The sequence below is a fragment of the Camelus dromedarius genome, chromosome 4 (assembly GCF_036321535.1).
Source record: "Camelus dromedarius isolate mCamDro1 chromosome 4, mCamDro1.pat, whole genome shotgun sequence".
Classification (NCBI taxonomy): Eukaryota; Metazoa; Chordata; class Mammalia; order Artiodactyla; family Camelidae; genus Camelus; species Camelus dromedarius.
Window position 1 is genome coordinate 84,339,154 of NC_087439.1, and position 21,212 is coordinate 84,360,365.

At 39.6% G+C, this 21,212-nt stretch overlaps 1 protein-coding gene across 2 annotated transcripts in view; it reads right to left on the reverse strand.

The window, feature by feature from the left end:
• Positions 1 to 20,777: 20,777 nt before the first annotated feature.
• PAX3 (paired box 3) overlaps positions 20,778 to 21,212 on the reverse strand; it is an 89,858-nt gene continuing 89,423 nt past the window's right edge. Inside the window, exons 9-10 of one of the 2 annotated variants that reach the window (XM_064485419.1) lie at positions 21,004 to 21,034; positions 20,778 to 20,844 (exon numbers count right to left, since the gene is read on the reverse strand). In XM_064485419.1, the coding sequence (XP_064341489.1) occupies positions 20,778 to 20,844; positions 21,004 to 21,034 (98 nt within the window). Of the gene's footprint in view, positions 20,845 to 20,999; positions 21,035 to 21,212 lie in introns of those variants that run through there. The other variant, XM_064485420.1, reaches the window with a different exon arrangement.

Consider the following 21,212-nt stretch of genomic DNA (forward strand, 5'->3'; position numbering starts at 1 on the left):
GCTTTCATAAATTTCTCAAGAAATGAAATCATTAGCAGTCCTGAGCAAGGAAACTGCATGGGGACATTTCAGATGTCTTTTTGGTGGAGTCTGTCCCCTTGGTTGATAGGAGTGACCTGGACTTCTGTGGACACTAACTTCCTATTGTGTTTTACCAGCACAGCCACCTAAAGTAAATTGTTGTTTTACAAAGTCGTGAAACCCTATCTCAGCTACAAACATGCTCAAACACACACAAACCTTCCATCTCTGAACAAACGACAATCCCAGCTGTTTCTGCCTGGGATCCGAACTCTCGCGGCCAAGCATGCCCCCTTTGAAGTGGAGAGCACTTCTGCCGACCTGCATTTTGCAAATTTTGCACTGTTTCTCTAAGCCTGACCCCTGAACTGATTGTCTGATGACTAATTCACATGCTAAGCTTGTGGTATATCAGTATCACTGGCCGGCCTGCATTTGTCATTAGGGGTTTGTAGTAAAAAGAAAGATGAAAGAGAAAGGTGTAACATTAGACCAGCAGCCAAACATCTTATGAGTGTGTTTTGAAAATGTAACTTATAAGAGAAATAGGCAACTCATTTTAAATGAGTCTTTTCAAGTTAGGTAGAAGGCCTACATATTTTTATTTTTAACTTCCCTAACATTCATTCCTTTCCAAAATTTTGGCTCCTCTTAAAAGTGTACTTTATGCATGAACAATATCACTGCTATGTGAGTTTCAAAACAGTGTAAGAAAGTAAAGATTAATTCAAAAGTGTCTGCATCTGAAACTAAACTGCCCTTCTGCTGCCATCATCGTCACCAAAGTAGTCTAACAGGAATTAAAGAAAAGGATGTATTTGGATGCTTCTGACTGAAAAAGCTAAGTAGCCTGTTAAATCAATTACCAATTTTTCTGATTTGTTAAGATAACCTTTTGTCTTACCATGTATATGCAGAAAATGAAAAATCTAATGTATTTTAATTTAACTTTTCATCACAAAAAATAATAATTTCATTGAACATCACTTTCCCACAAGATTTATGTTTTGCTAATACTGTGAAAGATAGTCTTTTGGGACAACTTGGCAAATGCTGCAATGAAATTCTTTAAAGAAAGAGTAGGGCCTCAAACTGTGGATAATGGCTCTTTGAACAGACTCTAAAGGCCCATTTCCATAGACTGGACCAATTCTTTTAAAGAAATACATAACGAGAAGTCAAATAAAAGGGGTGGGGCAAAATGAGAAGATTAAAAAGAAAGTAAAAGATTAAAAGAGAGAAAGAATATAAGGAAAATTCAAAAGGAAAAAAAGATCAAAAAGAGGATTAACCATGTTACTTGTTGTTTTTCAGAAATTAAAAAAGTATGGAGGATAAGGAATTTGTTTCCTTTTGGCCCAAGAAAAATGCCAATTATGGTAGCTAAACTGCCCGGATCACATATCAGCATGCTTTGGAAATGTGAGAAATGGATGGGAAATATAAACATGGAGCAATAGCTTGCAGTTATGTTATGAATTAAGCCAGAAAAATATCAAGATTTAGTCACTGAATAAGCTGCCAAGGTTAATTTTCCCTGATGAACTTGAGCAAGATCAGAATAGAAGCGATAGCACTGTAGTTGCATGTTGTGTGCACACCCCCACCGCTCTCCAGAATTAAATTCTTCATTTTCTCATGGAGGGAAAAAAAGAAAAAAAAAAAAAAAAAACCCTCTGGCTAAGAGAATATAGCCAACAATAATGAAGTCATGAAACCCCCTTTCATTTATTGATTTTTATTTGATCAGTGTCCTAGGTTCTGAGTTGAGATCTCTGATACAGTGAAGCCGGGTAGCCAACACTGCCATGTAGAGTCATTTAATAATGGTCTTTATATATTATTGCCTTTTGGCTTTTTTATTATATCATTTTGGAATTGATCATTCAAATTCGCTTTAAAATAGAGAGATTGTTTCAGGTTGTATATGTTAATCAGTTTGATAAAATTAATTTGAACATCCTAAAATAGAATATTCACTTTATTGTTGACTATGTGTATGTGTCAGACTGTTTAACTTATTTCATTCCTGGTGAATTTATAGCCATTTTTTTCATTATGTTTCTTCTGGTCCACACATTTACTTTGAGTTTGGTTTTTTTTAGTTGTTTTTGCCTTTATTTCAGTTAAACCTAAAACTAAGGATTTTTTAAACCACAAATTTGTTTAATTGCCAATATTAATTGCTTGAAACTTGAAATTAAGAAAATTAAATAACTTAGAAGCTCTAAAAGACCAAGCCAAGAAATAGCAAATCGTGAAAGAAAAGCTAAGATGAAGAGAAAAAAAAAGTTGTTCCATTATACTAATGTCAAACGAATTCTAATAAAAATACAGATTTAAATTCCATATTATATGGTGGAATTATCTTTAAAAAATGTTTATGGTATGTTGGTACTCTAATGATATATTTACTGTATTCTTTCTCACACACTCAGGGGTACATACACCAGCAACACAACTGAATGGGACTTTGAAGAGCATTTAGTAGCCACACTTTTCCTCTCCTCTGTTATGAACCATATAAAATTTTTCCTAAGTCCCTTACATGTTTAGTTTTATTCAAAGTCCTCTGAAAGGTAAGTAGTACAGAATACAATCTAAAAAAGCACATGAATTTTATATTAATTGCCCCTTTTGTCAGTGGTCAAAGGAGCAGGCTACTTCTGAGGCGGGGTCACTATGCACAAACAACTTAGGTCAGGAGCCACAACAGCTACTTCACCCCATGCTGTCATCGTCTTGTGTGCACTTTGGTGGGACGGTTGGGGGTGGGAGTCATGATCAAACTAGGGCCAGGAGGGTGCTAGGTTACTGCAGGGGTGGGACGTTAACTGGACATAAAGTAGCTTACCACAAAAATCTCACTTCCGGAAACCCACTCTATAGAAGCAAACATGGAAGGAGATATAAATAGAATTTGGAGCTAGAGATGGTAAAGATATATACATACGTTTACTGCAGTATATCTGCTCGCAGAAAGAAACCTGAATGTTGGTCCTTCCATCAGAAAATGGTATAATGAATTATGACAGATCCTCTGCAGTATTATGTGGAAACATAAAAAATAAAACACAGTAATGTGCAAAAAAACAAAAACAACTCCACATGTGCAAATATGGATTTATGCATTTGTATAAGCAAAAGGAATAAGTAGACAGCTACTGTTAGTATTGGGAGTCTGGAGCAAGAGATGCAGATTCTTAACTTTTTATTTATGTGCCTCTTTCTAGATTGATTATAAGAAGTATACAATTTTATATACATATACTAATAAAGGGCCATAAGGAGAAAAATAGATGAGTTTTACCCCATACCCATTTTTTTTGATCCTTTGTGCTAGAGTCTAATTTTTTGAACCAACCTTTAGGCCTCTGAAGATGACAAAGAAAAATTGGGGGAGGGTTTCTAAGTAGATAAAGGAAACAGAAGTGCTACAATATCTGGATGATCGATGTTTCAGGAAGCGTCAACACCAAGTACAAAGGCCCTGAGGTAGTGGGTGTTTAGAATGCTAAGAAATGGCAAGGAAGCCCTGGTGATTAAGGTTGAGTAAACCAGAGGATCAGAACAAAGACATTGTAAAGGGATCTAGGAGCCAGATTATAAAATAGGATTTTCAATTTTTTTTTTTACTGAAATTCAAAGTGAGGAAAACACTTTATCATCACAAACCAACACATGCCTACATACATGTACACACACACACACACAGATCATAAACTACAGTTTGAAAAAACACTGACTGAATTTTATTCCAATGTGAGAAAACGTCATTAGAAGATTTTACATACATTTAAAAGAATCACTGTGGCTGCTGTGTGGAAAACAGACTTGGGTAGGGTGGCAAGAATGGAAGTGAAGATTGCATTTGGAGGGTACTGAGGTAGTGATCCAGGTAAGAGAGAGCAATGACTATGCTAGAATATTTGAAACAGAAGTATTATGAGATGACTGGATTTAAGATACATACTTTAAAGCTACTGTAATGTACTGTTAATTTGGATGTGCAGCATGAGAGAAAAAGAAGAGTCAAAATGACCCCCAGTTTAGGGGCACAATCAACTGGCTGAATAGGAAAGCCATTTACTTAGATGAGGAGTAGTATGATGGAATCAGACTGGGACTGAAGGGGAGTAAAGAATTCTACTTCAGATACATTAAGTTTGCAGTGAATGACCACGTGGCTTGTTTTGGCTAATGAAATATGAGCGGAAGTGAAATGTGTCACTCTGGTAAATATGTAAATTTGGGTGTCATCACTATCTAGATGGCTAGCTAGTAATGCCATGAAACAAAATGAAATCTTTGAGGGCAGGATTTTGCAAATTGTGAATTTTGGCCATGAAATTAATGTAGGGGTCAGAACCAGAACTCTTTTAATGAAATTAATAGAATAGAACAGGATAGGATAAAACAAGATAGACTTGAATTAAATCACATCGTATAGAATAGAGTAGAATAGAATCGAATAGATCCAAGGACACCACATGCACACTTGGCAAACAATGATGGCCATTGTGACGAGCAGTGTAAGACAGACAGTTTGCAAGAAAAAATGTAGTGAATGCATGGATCAGCGAGTAATACTTCATCCTTTGCTCAACTGCATCTTATTTAATGTTCCAGTAGGTGATGATTTGCCATAACAGGATACTCAACATTGCACGTATTTTCAGTTAGGACATAGGAAGCTGACAGGGAAAACCCTGAGGTCTAAACCTAGCGCTAGACCGTCATATCTCTTTCTTTATGACAGTTTATAACTTACATGAGGTATATAATATTAAAAGGACTGAAAGTCTCAGTCATGACCACCCCTTCCACGGTTATTTTTGTGTGTACTCAAGGATCTTAACGGTGGTGTCATTTTCTGTCTTTATGTCCAAGCCTTTATTCATACTTGTGTGCCTTGGAAATTTAAGATCATAAAATTAACAAACTCCAGCTTCCTTTCTGTTCTTAAAAATTCGAGTTTTACACAACAGAAAAGAAAAAAAGAATGAATCTCCATGGCATCTGCACATTTGAGTGCTCCCTAACTGTTACCCACTATTATAGTAAGAGTCAATATGAATAATCCCTTAAACTCAAGTTCAGCGACTTGAAACACTCACCCACAAATTTTTATTGAACAGCCATTAGGTTGCAGGAAAATCATCCCATGTATTGCTCATGTCAGCACTGTAAGGAATGTGTTAATATCTTCATTTCATAGCTGAGAAAACCAAGACTCATGAGGTCTGATGAGTACCTATTGGGATTCGGGATTGCCAATCAGATCTTTCTGAAGCCAGGCCAGGCTGGTTCTTATTAACAGATATAAAATGTGTCTTGTCTGGGTGGGCAGACGTTTTAAGAGCCAATGCCCAGTTCATCCATTCCTTTCTTCTGTCCCAGCCTTGCTGAAAGCATGTGCAAAGATAAAACCTCCATCAGCCAGAGTCTCTGAGTGACCCTGATGAGCAGAGCTCACTGGACATGCAGAGAGAGTGAGAAATAAATCTTCATTGTCCTAAGACACTAAGATTTGAGCTTGTTTGTTATGGCAGCATTGCCCAGCCTGCCCTGGCTGATACAACATCGAAAAGAAATGCTAATCTAAAGAAAAACATAAACCTGGTAATTACTTGATAACTTTTTAGTATTTTAGATGTTTAAGAGAAAAAAAAAGATGTGTTTTAAAATATAAATCAAGAGGGGAGGGTATAGCTCAGTGGTAGAGTGTGTGTATAGCATGCATGAGGTCCTGGGTTCAATCCCCAGGATCTCCATTAAAAATAAATAAACCTAATTCCTTCCTCCTTCTCCCAGAAAGAAAAGAAAAGAAAAGCAAAATAGAATATAAATCAGTTCACTCATTAAATTAGGCAAGTATTTATTGAGGACCAAATATATCCCAGGCCATTATAGTCACAGAAGTACCATTGAGTAAGAAAGACAAGCTCCCCACTGTCACAATTAACACAAATAAGTGAGCAAGGAGATATCAGGTAATGACGCACCCTCTGATGAAAATAAAGCCATATAATGTATTGGGAGGGTGACTAGTTTGGGACGTCAAAGAGGCATCTGGGAAGAAATCACTTCAGCCGATGATTGCATTATGATAATAGTTCTAAAACCACAAGGAAGCTTTTTTTCTAAACTTCCTTGTAGTCTCCAAATTTTCTCTATATTTCATATTGAAGCAGAATAACAATTGAAATAAATAAATAATAAAAACAGTTAATAAATAATGTAACAGTGAATAAAACGATGGGGTAATAGAGCCCTCAGTTAGAAAACCCAGGAAATCAAGGCTTCATTGGGAAAGTGAGGGACCATATTCAGTTACACCTGCAGATGGAACCGATCGAGTCCTAAGTGGATGCAGAAGCAAACGTTGGCACCTCTCTAAGCAGAGGAGGCCACCCATTGAAAAATGTATCCCATTAAACATCAATCCAGATAGCAGTAAAAGGGGTGAAATGTGTACACACGTAAAAACAATTGAAAACATATTTGCCTAATTATATAGACAAAGATATCAAGATGAGTGCTGAAAGGGGATGAAAACCTAGGAGACACGGAATCTCTGCTGTAATGGAACCCAAGTCCAGAGCTGGCCACATGGCCTCGGGGACAAATGCCACCAATTACCAAAACATTAAAGAGTTAATAAAGCCTGTGAAGTGTTTCCAAAGAAAGGAGGATCTGAAAGAAGGAAGCCACAATTCCGCTTTCATCAGCAATTACTCTTTCATATTTTTGTATCAAGCCAACTTTATTAAATCATTCTGCAAAGGTCAAGCGGGATGTGACTTTCCTAGACTATTTTCATATTTCATGACACAGACTGAGTAACTGGATAATATACACTGCATTTCCAAAGACTGGAAGACATTTGCGCCCAAGTGCTGATTTCCTGTGGTGTGATATTAGTCACTTAGACAATGGAGTTTTATACGATGCTATGAGTGTGTAGTAACTCAGCCAGTTCCTTTTTCGTGCATGAAGATTTTCCAGTTACCAGCTGTCAGAAATGCAATGTAACTGCTTATCACTAGAAAAAGAAATTAGTTCCAATCCATCTCTGCGGCAATAGGGCATCATAAGCTCAGGTTGCTGTGGTCGGTACTTTTTCTTAAATGAAATAAATTATTTAAAAGGCATAAAATCCAATTAACTGCTAGGATAATAATTTATGAGACAGCAAAATTCTCTTCCTCAAGATGTCTTCTTTTCCTAAATATTGGGGCAATCCTTCAGGCTCTGAAAGGCTGACCAGTCCAAAAGAGGACCACAATATTTAAATCTTTAACGATCATTTTGAAAGTGAAAAGGAAATAGCAGAGCATTATATTTATGTGATAACTTTTATCCAAAAAGTTTTTAAACTTTTTACAAATATCTCATTTTTCTTTCAGCATCCCTAACAAGTGAGGCAGGCATTGCCTGGCATTATCATCCTCAGAAGAGGTTAAGAAAACCAAAACATTACCAGTGGTTAGGTTTGGGTTGTGGCTCTTTAAATGTTTTTTGTTTTTTTTTTTTTTTAATTTTAGGCTTTTCTTTTGTTTCTAATTTTTCCTTAATGGGCCTTTAGTATTTTTACAATGAAAACAGAATTTTTAACGTTCTGAAGTAAATACTAACAGACATTGCTACCCCATAAAGCAAGGATTAATATCTTTGTTCTGCCTTATTTTCACCAAACTATGGGCCTCCATGCCACACACATTTCTCCATTGAGAACTAGAGTACTGGATATTTTACACCCAGTAGGGAAGGAAAGAAAATTAACCTTTCTTGAGAGTTCACAATATGCACCAGACGTGTGTTCTGACACATAAAATGAACTTAGCTAGTCTCACCATCTTATGAGCTATTACTCAGTTTTGAAAATGGCGGCTCAAAGGAGCTACTGCCTGGAGGGCATAAGTAAACAATAAGAGGAGAGCGAATCAGGATCCAAATCCACATCTGAGTGATTTCATAGCCAGACTCTCTCCAGTACAACCCATGCAGGTCAAGTCTCATTATGTTAGCTCCCAACGTTTCCTGTTTTGCCTCCCTCCAACACATCCTCCACGGAGGATGGAAATTAGATAATGCCCCTCCTCCAAAATGGAAAGTCCTGAGTCTCTTCCCATTGCATATACAGCATCAAATCCACCTTCCTCACTGTGGCCTCCAGGGGACCAAGCATGACCCAGCCCAGGCCAGCCTCATCTTTTGCCACAGTCCACCTCTGCATACCAGATGCAAGGACCTACCTTCAGTACCTCAAACAAGCAAAGCTCTTTCTCAAATCCAGGCCATCACACATGCTAGTCCCTCTGCTTAGAAAACTTCTCCACTCACCTCCCAAGGCTCATTTCTTTTCATTCCATGCCAGGCCTTCCCTGAAGACTAAGTAGGTCTCATTAATCTCTCTTTTCATCTTATTCTTTTCCTGCCCAACACTCAGCATAATTTCTAATTATATGTTTACATCTTTACTCATTTATATCTATCTTCCCTGCATGAGCTTCAGAAGCCAGGAACCAAGTCTGTTTGTTGAACAAAACATCAAAGACACTAAAACAATTCTTGGCTAGCAGAAGATTCTCAAAAAGCATTTTCCAAATGAGTGAATAAAACAGTTAGAGCCCAGGTCTCAATGACTCCCAGGTCACATTCTAATTATTAACATTATTTTGCGTATTTGCCTCACTCTCATCTTCAAGGGTGTGTCGGTGGTATTAGTGGAAAGCAATTCTTCCTTGTCTCCCCACTATGTCCTGGATTTCAGTGGGTTCATCTGGCTCGGGTACATGACTGTGACACAACTGAACAAAGTTGGGGCTTTTCCAGCAAAGAAGACAGATGGGAATCACCATTTGCATCATCAAACAGTAGACCACCTCCTGCCCTGGATCATGAGGTTAAAAGCCCACAGACTTGTGCCTGCAAAACTCTTCTCACAATTTCCTCCCTATGTATACACACCCCTATAAAATCCAAACCAAAAATAACTAGAAATGGTCCTATCCAGGACCTTCCTGATATCCCCAGTAACTGCTCCCCCAGTGCCATCACACGCTGTAGGAATCAGTCTCGCAGTGAGACATGCCTCTGTGTATAAGCGCAGGAGGTGGGGGCATTGGAGACCACAGTCTCAGACTGACCCTTACTGGTGCTTCCTTTGCATCTTAGAAACATACTTTAGAATGAAACATCACCCTAATAAATAAGCCATCAACAGTAAGGATTCTTTGGAGCAGAAGTCAGCTTATCATTTTCCTGTTTGCAGCTTCAGTTTCATTATTTTGAGAACTCTCAGTGGTAAGAGAGAGTCATTTGAAAACTATGACCATATATGGCAATAAAAAAGAAACTGTGAATACATCTGCTCAATAAATTAAGTTCACATAAAAGGGTTATTTGTGGCTTCTCCTTTTATGGTCATTCAAAATTATCCCTCCATTATTTTAATGACTGGATGGGTTAATGTGCAAGTTTAAAAACCAGGAGCATATTTTATAACCTGTATATTATAATTAATGTGATTAAATAATAATATCAATTGCTAACATTTAGTGACTGTTTACCATCAGCCAGGCATATGCGAGATAACATTTAATTTATCTAACATTTAATTGGACCTCAATAGGGTCCAGCAAAGAAGCTATCACCATTTCTCTTTCTTTACAGAGTTTGAAATTATTTTAGAGAAATTAGATCAGCTCATGAAAAAATTTAGTTTGCCCACTGAGAATTTAAAACCTAGGTTTGGAGTCCTTAAAATCTATAGCATTAGGCTCCACTGCCTTCAGAAGACTACTTTGAGTGACATGTCATTTTTAAGGACACAAAGATGCAAAGGAGTAGGAGGAGGGTTGTCTCAGAGGAATGTCCCCTATACTTTGTAACCCTGACAAGCACAGTAGCTTGGGGTTCATTTTCATTGTATCTGTGGAATCCCCAGGCAGAGATGAGGTCATCTGTTCTCTGGTGTACAGTGGATCCCATCTCGGTTCTTGTCCCAAACACCAAAAAGCAGCTCTCCAAAATGATCTTTCCACCAATGTGTATCAGGTTGTGTTTCTCTCTACTTTAAAACCCTAATCTAGCAGCTTCATATGTATTTAGGAGGAAACTCTTACAATGACCTTCAAAGCTCTGCAAGATTCAGCCCCTTCCATTCTCTCCAGTGAACTTTTCACCACTCTCTCTTAGCTGGTGATGCTGCAAATCCCCCTAAAAGAATCGATCCAATCTCCAGTACACTCAGTCCCTATGCCTGAGCCATGAAGCACAGCTAAAAAAAATCATCCCGCCGTCTCCTAGATGCTCAAGGCTGCTCCACGTCCTCTCTGCGTCCCAAGATTGATCCCTCACTGCTCCACTGATGCCGTTTTAAATGTTTACCTCCTCCCGCTGTGCTCAGCTTCAGAGAAAACAGAGGCAGCAGAGGTGAACTCCTGCAACTTTGTGGACTCCTCATCCACTGCCAATATGTCCATGTTCTCCCTTACTTCCCTGATTTAAGTAGAAAAATGTTTTAAAAGCTTCTCTTGTTTCCTGGATAAGCCAGTCCCTCTCAATGCACACTGCATCTTATTCATTGCCTTCCTACTTTGCAAGGACTTGCTTTCTTCCATCATCGTCCATACCTGACCTCTTTCTTCTACATCTTCAGCATCTCACTGGGCAAAAGTTTTGCCATGCGGCTGTAGGCATGGTGCTTAAACTTTCTGAGTATCAGACAGTGTTACCACATTTTTGAGTTGCTGTAAGGATTTTTAAACATTACATTTTTGCCAAAGCTCAAAAAAATAACTAGTACACTTATGATTTCCTAAGTTACTAATCAGTGGTATCCCTTCGCCTTTAGAATAAAATACAGAGGCATTAACATGATATTACGCAAGGCACTTGGACTGGGCCCTGGCTCCCTCTCAAGCTCATTATTTCATCATATGGACAATTGACATTATGTTTATCAATAAGCTTCAGATGCAGCTTAGACCTCCCTTTCTTCCATTCTCATTGCTCCCCTCTACTCTCCAGCATCTACATCTGCATAATAATTCTGGAACTGCAAATACTGTATGACTTGAATGACTATGTTCATTATACTTTCCACCAGCCAGCTGGCAATATCTTAAAAACCAGTTCTGTATTATACTAGAGGAATAGCCAGTGATTCACAATGCCTTGTAAATAAAACCTAGAAAGCCAGTAGCTCTTACAAGTTTAAATAATATGAGCAGAGGTCTAACAGACAACGATGCTAAGCATTTTGTGGGTATTTAAGTACCCACTGAGGACGTATTCTAACTGAAGCATGGTATTGTGGAGACATAACTAAATAGAACCAGGAAACCTGAGTTGCATTCCTGACTCTACCTTTAGCAGCTGAATGTGAAACTTTGGACAATCACTTGACCTTTCTGTTGCTTAACATCCCTGTTGTAAAATGAGGACTGTATTCCTGGTCTGCCTTCTTCTTGAAGATATTGGGAAGATCAATATAATATATATATATATATGAATATTCCTTGAAACTCTAAAGTGTTATACAGACCATCGCAGATATGTAACTCCCACTCCTCAAACTCTTTGATAGCCACAATTAAAGAGAACGACTACAAATATAGAAATATGTACGGTGACATTTTCCTACAAACAATTCTTAAGATGGTGTCTTATTTCCAATGTTAAATTTGACTGTAAGAACAAAAAAAAAAGGGAAAGAGGTAACGTCAGATAAGAAGCCAAAACAAACAAATAAACAAAGTGCTTAAATCTTGCAAAAAAACAAACAGATTTAAGGAATTTACTTATTAGCATTTTCTTTATTGTACACTATAGGCAGAGCAGAAGTCTGAGCACAAAAGAGAAATAGAACACATAGAAATCTCTGTGACTCAGTCTCAATCATGCCAACAACCAAAAGTTGTGAAAATTACAGTGGATACATGGAGAAATGAGACAACTAAGTAAGAGCTGGCATACACAGTGATCTTTCTTCCTTTCTAAAATTCCATTTTACTGTCTAAAAAATGTTGTTTTAAATGTCACTCTAGACTGAATGTGTCCCGCCAGAATCCAGTTGTCGATGTGATGGTATTTGGAGGTGGGAGCTTTCGGGAGATGATTAGGTCGTGAGGGTGGAGCCCTCGTGAGTGGGATTCCTGCCCTCATAAAAGAGAGCCCTGAGAGCTGCCTTCCTCCTGCCGTCATGTGAGAACACAGTGAGAAGATAACCACCTGTGAACCAAGAAGCAGGCTCTTGCCTGACACGGAATCTGCCAGTGTCTTGATCTTGGACTTACCAGCCTTCAGAAACGTAAGAAATAAATTTCTGTTGTTTATAAGCCACCCAGTCTATGACATTCTGTTATAGCAGCTTGAACTGACTGAGATAAAGGTAATTGAATGATCATGAAAATACATTGGTTTACTTGACTAAAGACTGGAAAAGAATACGTAAGGCTGAAAAAACGTCCCTGATGTTGTCAGAACAAAGTGTCTGTCACACTCTCTCTAGAGTTGGACTATCGTCTTTAATTTTTCTAACTGAAGCAAAATTGAATTGACAGACAATTTCTTAAGAAATTTAGCTTTATTATCAAATATGTATAGTAACTTTACCAACAAATGAAATGTTGCCAAGTATAAATTTCTAGTTCTTTTTAAAAAAAAAAAATTCATGTTCCTCTGAATTACAATTGCCATACAACTTTGTTCATTTTCAAATGATTCCTTTTGTGATCTCAAAGACCTGATTTTATTAAGTAGGCTTGTTATACTAACATAATCACATTTACACCATAATTTTCTTAGAAAATCCTTTCTTTACTTTTAATACAAAAGTATACTGAAATTTAGCTATCATCAACTGGACTTACAAACTATATTATAAATTCATCCATAGATTAGGGGCTTCTTAAAGTATAAATTGTGATTTATTTTGTCTTTTTAATTACCCCCCCAACCATGGGAAATAGAGCAGATGCAATGAACTCACTGAAGCCCTAGATACCCTCCCTATTTCTTCCACTTGTGAGGCACCACCTATATTACATTATCTGCAAACTATAAAGACTAAAACACACAATTACAGAATTTAATATTTAAATTAATAACTGAAAATAAGTTAATCTATTATATTTAAGGTATGAAGGACTATTCATGTACTGCATAATGGCCAAGTATAAACAATAAGCAAAAATTTGATTCCATTCAATAAACAGATCAAGTAGGTTGACAATTAGCAAAATAAAGTCAGAAATATAAGAATAACTAAGACACTGCCCTCATTTTCCCGAAACTTAAACTATGGAGGAGATAGACAAGTTTAAAACAGTTGTGAAACTGTTTATGGGGGCAAGTTCGATGCTCCAGATCTCTTGCTATGGAAACTATAAAAGAACATTCTCACGTACTTTTTTATGCCCAGCTTCTTAGAATGCAAATACCCATCCTGCTTCACCCCAAGAAGTCCAGCCTTCGACTAGAGTCCTCTCATCCGAACTACCCTGAGGATTCTTGGTAAATGATTGTATCTCGTGTAAGTCTCACTTTGCCACCTCAGTCAACCCCCTGACCTTGGGTGACTGCTGTGCATGACACCTCGAGCCTCCCCACCTCAGCCTTCCTCAAGTAGCATCTGCTCACGTTGCATCACTTCTCCCCAACTTGGGCATGGATCCTCCTCTTATTTCCCAAAGATGATCGCTAAGGCCTGTCTTTTCTAAAGGGTGGGAGATAGGAGGAAGAGAATGCAAAACAGAAAACTTAACCCTAAGGTACAATTTGTGGACCCTCCCAAGCCCCTCCCCACCCTTTTCCAACCTACTCTCGATGTAGGGAGATGCTATGTGGACCCACATGCTTGACTTTCTGTGCCCTCTGGCTTCTGGGGGGGGGGGGCAGCCAACAGAAGCCCCAGGAGGAAGTTGGGAGAGGAGAGGAACGTGAAGCCAGAACACTTTTCCCTTGGCTCCCTCCCTTGCAGTTGCTTCTGGACGTCTGGACATCCCTTCATCAGAGCCAACTGCTCTCTGTGAGTCTCTCCCTCCAGGTTCCAGTGAGCTCTCCCTCTCCACTGCATAGCAGCTCTGCTACTCTCCCCAGGTTTCTGTATGATCCATCGGGATTCCCCTACACCCCCAACTTTGTAAATAGTCTCTTTATTAACAACCATTCTCTAAATTTCCAAAGTCAAGTGTGGTATCTGCTTTCTGTTGACCCTGACTGATACAGACCATGCTTGTCTGAGAGGACAGCAACCACGGACCCAAGTGCTTCCACCAGGGCTCTCAGCCTGCCACTGTGCTCTGGGGAAGAGTTTACTTCCCTTGAGCAGGTCCCTATTCTTCCAAGCCCAGAAAGAAGTAATTGAATTCTTACAAGTAAATAAAATAGGCAAACATAAAACTCCACCTACAAAGGTAGACTTTGACATCCTTCTGAAAACAGCTCAGCTTCCATCACATGTACATACATCTATAAAGTCTTTACTCTTGATCTCAGAGTAGGGTATTTGCTTTCCCTTTATAAAATGAAGAGACCCATTGGAGTGTGTTTGGGAAAGAAGGAGTAGGGGTTCTGTTTGCTCCAAGGAAGAATTTAAACTTGGAGCTTAAGAAAAGAGAAAGAAAGGCTCTTTTTCCCACTATTGCCTATCAAGGTTAGGCAAAGATATCTTGAGATCCATCCTCGGCCAAGCTTCCAATTACACACATTTGGATAATTAGCAAGAATGGATCATTCCTGCCAGCCTGTAATGAAGGCACTGCAACTACCAGGCTTCCAGCAAAGAGCTCTCCACTGATGAAAATGCAGCTGGGCCAGTAAGAATCGGCATCACACCCTTACCAAGCTTTTGGGGGCCAGCTTAGGCAGGCGATTATCATGGCAGGTAAACGTTCCTTCTCCCACTAGATTCTTAACAGGCCCCTAATGTTGAAAGTCTCTCAATCCATTTTTATGGAAAAAAGAATTGCCCTATTTTGCCTAATCTCAGATTCTCTAGGCCCTATAAGCTAGAGATTTCCAGAAGGTTCTAGCTGTGGTTCTGTCTTACTGGAGATTCAGATTCCAGCCCTATCTGACCTCCCTGGCTTCTTTTGTCTGGCAACCCCACAGCCGACATCATATGAAAATGGAGCTGACACGTCCTTTGCTGCTGCCTCTGCCCTGTAACTTTCTCTTTATCCTTAGAGATTCAGCTCCAGAGTCTCTCCCCTGAAAAGTGTTCTAATGCAGGTGGAGTAATGTATGCTTTCCTTGGGTTCCCATACTAACTCTTCCTTACACATTACTTTGTGTTCCAAGTCTTTGTTTAATGATTCAGAGCTGGTGGTCTTTTGACACCCAGAACTGTCTCATTCCCCATTATAGTCCCACCACCCAGCACACAGTAGGACCTCAATAAGTATCCAACACATTCATTAATTAGGAAATAAAAAACACTGTCTCTACCCCTCACTCTACAAGTAGAGAAAGAAGCTGACATTTGTGTGGGTTATTTTCAAGATTCAGAAACTGTATGAGTGTTCAGCTTCATGGAGCTGGGTGAGCCATCTTAGCAGGATCAAAAGGTTTTCAATGCCATGATTAAAACTCTCCTGAATGGCCTAGAATTACAAGAGCCTTAGGGAACCAGATGTCAACACACTTCTTGGGGAAAAGCCCGAGCGTTACTGACTTTGTGGTGGGGTTTTACAGACCTCCAGCTGCAGGCATGATGGGCTCATAGCACAGTGCCAGCCAAAGAGTAATTGCACAGCTCAGCCTCACGTGGCACCACTGGCCTCCTGCCTCTCCACACTACCCCCTCTGGCTCAAGATGAGGCCATTGTGTCTCCATATGCCAAAATGGCTTTCTCCTCTCAGCCGTGCTGTTGTGTATGACTCTGACCACTGCTTCAGGTCTCCGATAACTCATCCGTTAGTTTTCTGGTCAAGAGGGACCGAGGTTTCAAGGCAGCCAAAGTCTTCTTTCTGAGTTCTTGCCTCATAAATCTTCCTTGCACACATCCCTGTGGATTCTGAGTCCAGTGGTCAAGGCCCAGGCACTAACCTTTTATTTATATAATTCCTCAGATTACTACACAGCCAGGGCTAAGAACCAGTGCTCTAAGCAATAAACCAACTGATTATTTCCCTTTTCCATTCTAATCCTCTTCGAATCTAAAAAAATCACCACCATGGGCACCTGCATCAGTCGGAAACATCAGAAATACAGCTTCTCAGGGATTTGCGAGGCCCTCTGTTAGCCCGCACACTCTTGTCCTAAGACTCTGCACCAATGCCATGTGCCTTTGCTTTTACGTGGGCCAAAAGGCCTGGCCCCTATACCTCAGGGGCTATAATAATATCAAACCTATGCACCCCTATTCACACACCCTTGAGGTTGAGACCCTTCTTCAGAAGATCGTGTTAGGATGGTATAAGAGGGCCATTCACTTATTTGTTCATGTGTTTAACTAGCAGGTGCCGAGTCCTCATTACAGGTCAGGCATGGCACTAGGCCCTGGGGCTACAGGGGTCAGCAGTGTCAAAGAGTGGATCTATGAAGAAGATAGAACTAGCCTACATCACTGGCATTTGGCAAGAAGCCTAAACCAAGCCCTCTTTCCTCCTATCCTCTCATGTATCACCTAACAGTGATTTTGGATCCATGAGTGCTTGTCCAGGGCTGAGGCTGGCCTGTGGATCTCTTTGTATAAATGTCACTTGCCTTTGTTCTGCTCCTTGAGGTCTGACGCCAGCTCTCCTTATCCATAAATGATTAAACACCAAAAATCATTTACTCAGAATGGTTGAGGTCCAAGTCCCCATCCTCAAAATGGATGTCCTTCTACAGAGATCTTGGTTCTGGTTCCATGCAACAATTATGCAGTTTCAGGATTGATTCTTCCACAGCATGTCCACAAAAAGGGCATGAATTAATCCGTCTCCCTCCCCCATTTCAGTCTCTTTCTAAACTCACAACCGTGAGCCAGTGACCTGGTCCATGTCGCTGGTTCCATATGCCAACATTAATGAACATCTCGTCTAATGTAAGGACGTTCCCTAAATATCCAAGTGTGTGTGAAAGTGCATTTCAAAATTGGGCTAATTAAAAGCCTAAAGCAATATGTTTGTTTCCATCACAGATGTAAAATATATCTATCTCTGGGAAATTGCTGCCAAGGAATGACCCGTCCGCTGGCATCAGTATATCCACGATTTAATAATTTTAAACTCTAAATTTCAGTTTTTATATTTAAAGCTTTCGAATTAAATTCTGTAACTACATGGACAGAGGGGAAGCCCTTCGCACACAGTCAGGTTTGAACTCAGTTGAATGCCAAGATGTCAAAGTCCTGAGGGCTGCCTGTCCCAGTGGGCGAGAGCAGGGATCCCGACTGCTGGGGTTAGGACTGGGGGATGTCAGATCCCCATTTCCCTGGAGATGGATTAGACCAAAAAAAAATGTCAAAGAAAAAGTGATCTACAGAGACTGTCAACGTAAGAAATATGAGCAGAGCAACAGATTTCAGAGACATGCAGAAATGAGAGAAGGGTATAAAGTACATCAAAAAGAGAGATGAGCCACACACGGCAAGCTCTGAGATCAGGAGGGAAGGGAAAGTGATACGTAAGATCATTTTCTATTGAATAATCCCGCATCCTGATAGCATGTCTCTCGTGTATCGGGAGTGAATGATTTTTTTTCTTCTAAATGCCTGTTTTCAACCTGAGTTTGGCATGAGAATAGACTGACATAATGAAGTAAGTACTGCAAACAGTGAAATCATAATGAGTTCTGCCCTCAGGTTGGGCAGAAGTCAGAGCCTGCTTCTGCTGTTTCTGACCATGTGTGACTTTGGCCAAACCAATGAACAACTCTGGACCTCAGTCCATTTTTCTGTAAATTGGGGCTAATAATGCCCCCCTCACAAGGATTTTGTGAAGATTAAGCGAGATAACAAAAGTAAGTGTTCAGTAAGGATTACCTTCCTTTCCTCTTGTGTTGTTTTTGGGATAGATAATTGTCAGAAAAGGGGCGATATATTTGGAAGGATGAATGTGCGTGCTAAAAAGACCTTAAAGCATTTAAAGAATTTGGACATTTTTATCTACTGCATGTCTACTCCTTGTCATTTTTAAAAGATGAACTCACATGGTTCAGATCAGCACCAACCAACAGAACTTTCTGCAACAATGGGAATGTTCTTAATCACTGCCCAGTATGGTAGCTTCTGGCCACATGTGGTTATTGCATACTGGGGATGTGACTAGTTCAACTGACTTTTTAATTTTATTTGTTTTACTTTTATTTACTTATTTACTTTTAATTACTTTTAATTTAAATAGCCATACAGCTGGGCAGCACCCCTTTAGATCTTTCTGATTATAAGTTTCTCTCATACCAGTCTGGCCTTGGGGAAGCAGAGAGTGTGATTTTAAGCTCATAGGCTCTGAACTTGGACAGCCTGGGTGTCCCAAATCCCAGGTCTGCCATTGGGCGATCTCACATAGAATACTCATGGCATCACCTGCCTCATGTAAGATGTTGGGAGGAATAAATAAGTTAATACAAATAAGAGCTTCAAAGAGTATTATGATCATTTCCCCAATAAAAAGAGCCCTCATGCTTTCTTGTAGCCATATATTTACTTCTCTGCCTTGCCTACTAGGTTGTAAGTACTGCTATAACACCAGAGCCAAGCACCACACCCTGTGCATTTAGATTCTCATTAACTAAGTGTTTAGAGGGCGAGGGTACAGCTCAAGCTCTAGAATGCATGCTTAGCATGCACAAGGTCCTGGGTTCAATCCCCAGTACCTCCTCTAAAAATAAATAAATAAACCTAATTACCTCCCCCTTCAAAAAAATTAATAAATAAAATGTTTTAAAGAATTTTAAAATAAATCAAATAAAATAAATAAGTGTTAAAGGAAAGGAGGGAGGGGAAAGAAGAGGGGAGGGGAAAAGATGGAAGAGAAGAAAGGAGGGAGGGAGGAAAAATGGATAAAATAGGCAGCAATGTTTTTTTCAATGACGATTCAAGAAAGTTTCTAAAACAAAATAAAACATAAGAACTTTCAGTAAAAATCTCAGTGGATATGACTGTTGGCAATGAAGACGGAATTAAGTACTCTGTGGGAAAACACACTTCCACGTGCCAGTGAAGGGCGCTGATAGCTCTAAGAGAACCAAGGAGAGAGGAAGGTGAGCTTGAGGGGCTTTTCTAGACTCCACATCCGTGAAAATACAAACTTCAGTCCTTCAAGTATGTCCACCCAAGCTGCTTCGAGAGAACACAGTTGTGGGTCGTGTAACCTTATTCGTCCATGTGACAGTCTGATCGAAAAGGCACTAGAAGTGAAGCAGATAGTTTGTTGGTTCCCCATTTCCAAGTTTTTATTAATACTGCATTCACCAGTTCCCCCAAAAAAGCAGTGTTGCGCAAGTTTTCATAACTGTTTATTCATTATAAATAGTAAATATTTACTGCACTTTTTACATGAATGACATTTTTACAACACATTGTTGTTGGTTGAGGCTGCAGCACAGATAGCTCTTCTCTTGATCCATCACCCTCTAAGACCAACGCAGGAACTCAACTCAGGACTATGTCTAGTCTCACTAACTCACTACATCATAGTTCTTAGCTCTAAAAGGAATGTATTTGTGTCTACCTCGTTCATGATTCCAAGAATAGAAAGAAATAAATAACACTGCCTTTCACCTTCTTGTTCCTCTTAACATCTCAAAAAAAATTTATTGACATTCTAAAATGTCACCACACAAACGTATGTAAACCTCAGTTCCTATAATCTTTTAATGTCGGATATTATTGTATAATTTAAAACTGCATGAGAGCCACGTGGACATTTCTGTGGTTGCCCTGCCTTTCATAGAAAAGAGAAGAATGTAAACGTAGTCATTTTAAAAGCATTTTTCTAGAACATGGTCTCTAATCAAAAGGAGCAAGCCGGGTGTTGGTTGTCCAGCAAATGGCAAAGATCACTGTTCTTCATTCACTCATTCTCCCACAGTGAATCATGGGCTGCGAAAATAAAGCACCTGCAAAAATAAGTTCTGATTCTGTTTCCATAGCCCTGGCCATTGCCAAAGCTCCGTGAGGTACACAGTATTGCACACTGATAAGCAGCTGTGGGAATGCAAATCACTTCTTCACCACACCCTACCCCCTGCCCAGGTTGGCTTCCAAATGAAAATAAATTGGGCAAATGTCACACACCTCTCCCACACTGAGAAAGGAAACAAGCTTTTCTTCCCGTTCCCCCACATCCTGTTAACAAGACGTGTCCACCCAGGACCTGTAATTGACAAGTGAATTACAAATGAGGATAAGATAACAAATAATTTATTGGGGAGGTCCTTTACATCTAGTCTAACTTCCTAAAAACGGTGGCATTTATTTTTATATCCATTTCCAGTGTGTAGAAGTCAAGGATTCCTCCGATCCTGCTTCACGGAGTGAGCAGTTTTAAAGTTGTGGACGTGTCAGCGTTGGACATCAAACACATTTTACTTTCAAATTTCCTCTGACTGTATTTCAGAACAGTCTGCTTGCCCAAACCAGTCGCGATAAATCACACGTGTACGCGCGCACATACACACACACACACACACACACACACACACACACACACACACAAATGGAATGTTTTAGCTCCTTGATCATCAGTACTAAAGAGTTGGGATATTTGATATGTAGCCATGTTAAATCATTGCCTTAAAATGTTGCATTTGTCTTTTATTGTTCCGGGTCTTCCTTTTCTCCACTGCTTTTGTCCAACACGTTCAAAAGAATTTGAAACCAACTACTGGAGAAAGAAAATCAATCACTCTCCTTTGTCTCCTGATGAGACTGCCCCCCAAGAGGGTGATTTTTTTTTTTTTTTCTGAGCAAATTCTTCATGTCTAGGCTGTGGAGACTGGAAACAGGGCCAGTTTTAGCTCCAACTGGACGGTTCACTTACGCGATATCTGGCTTGAGATAATGAAAGGCACCTGTAAGAAAACACAGGCAGCTTTTCAGGTCAGGCTGGGACAATTCCCAGCAAGGGGCAAAATCAGCTACAGGCTGACAATGTCATATTTAATACCGGGGTATCAAAGGATCGAGACTAATATTTTTATTCCTGAGACAAGTTTGACAGAACTCTGTGTCTTTGGGATTATACCCCAT